The sequence below is a fragment of the Aphanomyces invadans genome (assembly GCF_000520115.1).
Source record: "Aphanomyces invadans strain NJM9701 unplaced genomic scaffold supercont1.153, whole genome shotgun sequence".
Classification (NCBI taxonomy): domain Eukaryota; phylum Oomycota; class Saprolegniomycetes; order Saprolegniales; family Verrucalvaceae; genus Aphanomyces; species Aphanomyces invadans.
In genome coordinates, this window is record NW_008580298.1 from 13,649 (window position 1) to 20,777 (window position 7,129).

Here is a 7,129-nt window from a genome sequence, read left to right on the forward strand (position 1 = left end):
CTCGTGTTAGTCCGCAACGAGTTTGGTTTAGTCACTCAATTTTAGACCAATCGGAAAAGAGGAAGATGAATTTTTCGACTTGTCTGCAATAGTTCCCAATCAGAGTAGTATACTATAATACGCAGTATTTGGTCGGAAGCTGGGCGACGCCTCGTCTAAATTCGCAATCTGTGCATCAAATGTTAAATCGAATTTATGACGCTGTGCCTATAGAGAAGAAGAAAAGAGCCAGTTCTGCCTACAAAGTAGAATTATCTCGCCAACCTCACAGGTTAAAGAAATCCACATACGGCAGTGAATAGAATACATTCATTTTGTTGACCAGTCATCCGATGAGTGACGTCGACGGAGGCAAGCGAAAGACTGCGACTGCGTACCGCTTTACCACTCAAGTAGACATAGACATCCTTAAGTAGGTCATGGCTGTATGCCCACATGATGCTCCTTATGGACAAACCCTTGCACGATGGGAAGAAGTTGTAGAGCACATGCGCGAAATGCACGGCCCCGACCTTACTACTGCAGGATGTCGTAAGCGCCTGGATGATTTGATGGCAGCATTCAAGAAGGACACAGTGAAGTCTTTGCGCGCGTCTGGTACTCAAGAGCAGTTGCTCGGTGTCTATTCGGGGTAATTATTGGGTCGGGGATGCAGAGCAGGTTGACAAGCTCGGGTATTTCGCTCATCCCGAACCGGAACTTGAACACACAGTCGGCTTCTGTCTGTGAAGCGAAGTCAAACCGGCAGGTGTTGAGATGCAATTCTATGGCGAAATATTTCAGTAGCCAATCAGAATCATCCGCTCCCTTTCGTCATTTCTATTCTGCACTTTCTCTTACATTTCTCACGTTTCGTCAACCGCGACCATGCACGGACCAGATAGTCTGGAATTCACTAGAACATAGCTTGATAACCAGACTTAATTCATTCACTTTCCATTTTACCTTTAAGAGGTTACGAGCCCAACAACTCCGTGACCAGTCGATTCATATCGACTGCTCCCTTCTGCTTCTGCCTTCGCCGCTGCCTGCATCTGCCGCCGCCGTCCAAGCCGCTGCAGTTCAAGACAAACCGTCAGCACAACACTACGACGACACCTTACTCCTTTTGCGAGTCAAGGGATAGTACATTTTACCTTTAAGAGCAGGAAGGGGTGCTTATGGCACGAGTTGATTGTCTGGGCTAGGTGCACGAAAAGAGCAGCCGCTATTGACAACAGAAGGGCTACCTCGTCACTCATTCTCAACTCAGTGACAACCAAATTTCCCTGTGGCGAAATCAACACGCCACAAAAAAATTCCTATGAGACTTTTTGTAAATTCTTGCAGTGAAAATCATGTGGATTCCATTTGCGAAATCACTCTATTGTGAGAGCAAGAATACTCATAAAATATAAAATTGTACTACCGTAGCATAGGCCTGCTTTTCTGACCAATTATTACAAATACCACATTCTATTGGCTTTTCCGACTCGGCAAAAACTCATGATTGCTCACGTTTTCTGGGTCTTCATGGGAAGCGATCATATAATAATTGCCTTTCAGAGCTGTGAGGTGCCATGGCCATGCAGAGCTGTGTATGTAAACATGACAACACGACTGAGCCGAGGCGACAACGGTACCTAAGGCATGCAGCGGCGATGTGGCTGGCTGAATTTCAATCCAGTGGGTGGTGGTCGGTGTGGACACTCTCATTGCATCTGCTTTGTTCCAGGCGACCCCATGTCTTTGTGTTACGGAGGCATGTGTGGGAGCACACGGGTGATCAGGACGTGGAGAATGTCACTATGTCAAGGGAACTAGTTCACCGATGGAAGGGAAGTCCCCTCCCGACACCAACATCGACTTCCTCCACGGCCCGGCTGTAAAACCACGCGACCTATCCCCCACGAGTAACGAGGAGGCGCGGCGATGGCGCTGCGGCACAAACACGGCTAGCCATCCATTTACCGTGGGCGTCGGGGAGTGATAGGCACGCACATCTTGATTCGGATGCGGTGGCAGCGCGAGGCGGCGGCTACAGTGTACGCGTGCATCCATCGCGCTGGAGTTACACCGGCTCCGACATTTTTTTTTCTGGGGGTCAGGTTGGTGGGCATGGTCACAACTTGACCAGCTAGCTCTCGACGCGACCAGCCCCACCACTGGAGTGGTGACTCCAACTTTCATTGCATATCTGCCCACGATGCTCTACTTTCTCGTGCGCCTGGTGCTGTTGCTGCCGCGGGTCGTGCACCTTGCTGCCATTTACTTTTCGATGGCGTTGGTGGCCTTCGAGTCTACTACATCCGACGGCATCTACGAAGGGCTTCCACGATGGCCGTCTCTATCCACCCCGACAGGATGCCTACGGTCGCTCGACTGGTTTGGCACTGTCGTCTTTGCCATGAGCGGATCACTGACTGCAGCTTCGTCTGGGGCGGATCTCCATGGCTGTATCCTAGTTGGTACGATCACGGCCGTCGGCGGGGGAACGCTGCGCGATGCCCTCGTGCTGAACCATACGCCCAGCTGGGTCGAAGAATGGGAGTACCTCGTGCTGAGTGCGTTTGCCGCGACCGTGACGGTCTATTGGTGGCATCGAATACAATCCGGTCAGCCATTCTGGATGGGGCTGACACTCAAAGCGTTGGACGGCGGCGAAGGAGACCTCATGCAGTGGGGGGATGCCATCGGCGTCGGCGCGTTTGCCGTCATCGGGGCCATGAACGGTATCCGTGCGAGTCAGCCCATCGTTGTGTCTGCACTCTGCGGCGTCATGACTGCGACGTTCGGCGGCATGGTGCGCGACGTTTTGTTGCACCGCCCCGTGCGCATCCTCCATCCGTACGCCGACACGTACGCCTCGATTGCCCTGGCATCGGCGGGGTCGTATTTGGCCATGCAAGCTGTACCTGCGTTTCGACCGTTCCAAGGGAGCCGCATCCTCCTCAGCGTCATGGTGGCCGTTGTGCTGCGCCATCAAGCATGGAGTAAAGGGTGGCGCCTGCCGTACTGGGACGTTGTCCAAGTCATGGTGTACGATAACCAAGATCCTCGCAATCTCGCGATGAAAAAAACCATCTCGGACGGCAACTTGTCCGATACCAACACCGACGACACGTGCACGTCCGCCAACGATCTCCTCCGTGTGTGACATCCGTCATGTTTAACTTAAAATCGTCTCGATTCGTCTTGAACTCGACACCACCCTCAGCAGCACGACGTGTTTGCAGCGCACACGAATCGAGTCGACCGTCGCATGCGCTCCACGTGATGGGTCGGTTTGGATGTGTTCCTCATGCCTGGAACAGGAGCAGCACATGGATTCATATACGCTTGTCGTACCGTCGCGCAAAACACTTCGAAAGAGTCGCAGGGAAGCGCAGTGGAAACGCCACAGGGGTCTGTTGGAGGGATTTTGTCCTCCATGTAGCCACTGCGAAACAGCACTTTGTGCTGGAATGCCACGGAATGCGATGAATGGCGCTGCGGTGATTTGAGAGGCCCATTCCACTCCACGTGAGATGACGGTCTCAAGAGCAACCGGGGAAAAGAGCCACGCATCTGTGCGCACCTGCGACGACATGCGCAACAGGCCACATTCGAGCGCAGCCATAAACGGCAAGCATGTCCTCTGCAGGCCGCTGGCGCAGTGGCTGCACAAGTTGAACAGCTGCGGCGAGCACCTTGCTGTGTTGTGGAGACCATGAGCGACGGCCAAGCGGTTGAACTGGTCGTCAACTTTTTCGCGCTCTGCCAGAACAACATGCTCGCCAGGACATGCGCCAAGTTCATCCGATCAACATCCCGCAGCGAAATCGCCCTGTTTCCTGTGGTCGGACACCGTAGTGACGTTTCCACCGAAGTCCTTGAGATCGCCACAACCACATACCACCGCCAGGTAGCGCACGAAGGCAGCGGCTCCATCCCACGCCCCATATCCTCCATCAACGCAGAGCATGGAACGCCATTGGGGAGGAGCGCTGTGGGTACTTGCCTTTGTGGTCGCTATCGAAAGAATCAACCCACCCTTTATCGAGGTGCGTTGATATGAGTCGCTCCATGGCGAAACATGCAATGTCCTCCAGTCGTGTGGCATTCGACACCAGCTCCGAGACGACGAGCAGAACGGTGCTCGTGCTAGTCACCTGACCAGGATCGCGCTGGCCGGCCATGATGTCAGGTTCAGTTGGCAGGCCCAATAGAGCCACGACATACAGGACACCCCGCTCTCCACGTGGATGCGCATCCCGTCTTTAGCGCGTCAACCGATCATGCTGTGCATTCAAGAATGTCCCACGACGTAGTTAGAATGCTCGCTCGCTCTTGCCCTTTTCCAACAGGTACAAGTTGGCTTCTGGGATGTCGAACTCTTCGACGAGCCAGTGGGGCAGCTCGTGCTGGACGTCGCCCTGCAGTTGGATTTGTGCCTTGCCACCGTCCAACTTATTGACTGACGCACTGCATGCAAACTTTTTGCCCATCTTTTTCGCCACGTCCTTGAGGTCGAGACCTTTGTACTCGTCGAGACCGGCAACGACCGTCACAAACTTTTTCTTCTGTCGCTGGAAGCGCTCGACGTACACGTTCCCACCCGCCTTGGCGTTGCCGTCCGCGTCGGCCTTGCCCTTCTTCTTCTTGACACCTACATCAGTCACGACCGTTCGACGTCACGATGCCTGCGACAAGTGAGGAATGAAACACGCACTCTTGGAACCCTCGGCCTCGAGCGTGATGCCTTCGACACCCGCGGCAATCTGTGCCTCTACTTCGACGAGTTCCGCGATCGTGCGGTTGTACTTTTGAATGAACAGCGTCGGGACGTGCTCGACAAGCCAGGGCTTGCACTCGTTGAAACTCGGGCCGTATTCGCAATACTCAGGCGGCAGATTGTCGATGGGGCAATACAAGATTTCTCGCGATAGCAACGCTCCCTTGCCTTGGACTTCCTCCTCTTCGTCCGAGCCGTCGTTCGACTCGTCGTCGTCATCGTCATCCGCGTCGTCGAGCTCGTCACCTGGCTCGGGGCCGTACTTCTTCACCAACGCTTCAAACAACTGCTTCTCCTTCCCAGCATACTTGGCCAACACATTCGGGACCTCGGCCACCTTGTCGGGGTTGTACTTTTCGTAGAACGCGAGCAGACGCAGTGTCATGGCGTCTACAAACGTGATCTCCTCGTTCGCGTCCGGTTCGGGACCATACTTGCGCACCAACGCTTCGAACAAAACCGACTCGCGACCCTTGTACTTGTCCAGCACTCCATCGATCTCCCCTTTCTTGTCTGGGTTGTACTTGCTGTAGAAGCGCTCGAGGCGGGCGCGAGTTGTCATGATGGTGTGTTGGGCGATCCGCAATGCACCAACCAGTGGGAAGTGAACGTATCCGGATATTCCGTGTGAGACAAATAACAGCATTTTATTCGTTACACCCTGTCCCAACTCTGGAGTTTGATAGGCACTCAGCAACACCTATTTAGCATGCCGACTACAAATAACGTTTGTGTAGAGAACACAAGGTGAGTTTAGTCGCTATCTTCATCGTTGTTGGCGTCGCCGCCGCCGCCGAAGAAGCCCTTGATGAGCGTACTCGGGTCAGCTGCATTCCCCATCTCTTCTTGCGCTTGCTTAAACTCTTCCGGATCTGCAGACACACACGCATATAAGTCGACGGTGTCTTGATATCGGGGAAAACCTTACCCAGCATCGACTCGGTCAATTTGGGCAGAAGCCATACCATCACGAGGGGCACGATGAGAGCTAGAAACGACGGGTTTTTGACGAGATCCATCACGCTAAACTTTTCGCGGGGCTACAAGAATGACAATCGGTTCACACGCGAAGGGGACATGGACAATGCTCCGACTTGGAAGTATTGAATTTTCGCGTGAGCGCCGACAACCAATGGGTGCGACACCGCGAGCTTGGGGGTCCCTGGGTACTTGAATTCGAGCACGCGAATATCACCAGCAGCGCTGATGTCGACCTTAAACTGTAACGACCCGCAGCGCACGCGTAAGGCCGAGGCGCGACTTAAAACCACGTACTTGGCTGAAGATGTATACAGGGGAGTGAATGTCCACGGTGTAGCGTCCGGTGGGCACATCGTAGAACGCGAACCGACCATCCTGGCTTGAAAGCGTGGATCGCACACCACCATCCAGCACGACTTGGAGCGAAGGCAATCCACCGTCGACCGATGGAGGCGGCACGCTGTCAGGGTACGAGATGCGGCCTTCAATCGTGGCTCCGCTACACGAGATAATCACGGCACGTGAGAACGACTTTTCGCTTGGGAAGATTCAAGTTACGTGATTGTGGACACGAGTGTGGCCCACACGAGGCCGAGGACAGCGAGGCGGGAGGTCGACATCGGGCAACGGGAGGTACAGCAGGTTGTAGCGGTGGTTATCCGGAAAATGGCACCCGCGGTCCGGAAAATATCCCCAACGCTCCCTCGCAGAGCCAAAAAAACATTTTTTATTTAAAAAATTATAAAAAAAGCTGAACTACCACTTAGAGCCTTATGTTGGTTGAAGTAAGCACCGCGAACTGGTAGCGACGAAACTACGTCCGTGACGGCACCATCCTGGGTGACGTCTGCTGAAAGTGCGCCAATGCCCCCGCCGGTCGTGCTGCGCCGGTGATGTGTCAGATAGTTTGATTTCCAACACATAAGTCTAGTCATGGGGTGTATGGTATGTCGCCCCGACCCCACGTGAACACGTATCTAGGCCAGGACTTTTGGACTAGCCACACTCAGCATCCAGCACGGTTGTATGGACTACCTCGATATACTCATGGCGTTTTCAACGCTCCAAATGGGTGGCTCGCGCAAACGAGGCGGAACGACAGACTGGTCGATGGATCATTTCAACACCACCGCAGCACTTCCTCGCCATTCCATTCCCCTGAAATATGGCATGGCATGTGTGCACGGAGCGCGCAGTCAGTGTGTCTGGTACGAAGAGAGTGCAACGCTACAGTATACGTCGAGTCGTGCAAGCCAATCGCACGAGCAGGGGGACTGAGCCATCGCAATCAGTCCTCTTCCCTTTTAGTATGCCCGACCGTCGTTCCAACCATGGCACTTGGCGATTACCGAACGAGCTAGCTCCATTATACCACAACTCATGGAATGAACTCGT

At 53.9% G+C, this 7,129-nt stretch overlaps 3 protein-coding genes across 3 annotated transcripts; 1 reads left to right on the top strand and 2 right to left on the bottom strand.

The window, feature by feature from the left end:
* Positions 1 to 2,086: 2,086 nt before the first annotated feature.
* H310_15062 (hypothetical protein) lies at positions 2,087 to 3,196 on the top strand (the record flags this gene model as incomplete). Its single annotated transcript, XM_008883040.1, has 1 exon — positions 2,087 to 3,196. A coding segment is annotated over one exon (1,050 nt), but the record flags the coding sequence as incomplete, so codon positions are not given.
* Positions 3,197 to 4,064: 868 nt separating this feature from the next.
* On the bottom strand, positions 4,065 to 5,342 carry H310_15063 (hypothetical protein). The gene is made up of 2 exons (XM_008883041.1): positions 4,691 to 5,342; positions 4,065 to 4,627 (listed from the first exon to the last, which is right to left on the bottom strand). The coding sequence occupies exons 1-2, from the start codon at positions 5,313 to 5,315 to the stop codon at positions 4,290 to 4,292; spliced, it is 963 nt and encodes a 320-aa protein (XP_008881263.1). The 5' UTR covers positions 5,316 to 5,342; the 3' UTR covers positions 4,065 to 4,289.
* A 26-nt stretch (positions 5,343 to 5,368) lies between these two features.
* On the bottom strand, positions 5,369 to 6,388 carry H310_15064 (hypothetical protein). The gene is made up of 5 exons (XM_008883042.1): positions 6,293 to 6,388; positions 6,029 to 6,233; positions 5,848 to 5,973; positions 5,682 to 5,793; positions 5,369 to 5,625 (listed from the first exon to the last, which is right to left on the bottom strand). The coding sequence occupies exons 1-5, from the start codon at positions 6,352 to 6,354 to the stop codon at positions 5,507 to 5,509; spliced, it is 624 nt and encodes a 207-aa protein (XP_008881264.1). The 5' UTR covers positions 6,355 to 6,388; the 3' UTR covers positions 5,369 to 5,506.
* Positions 6,389 to 7,129: the final 741 nt, after the last annotated feature.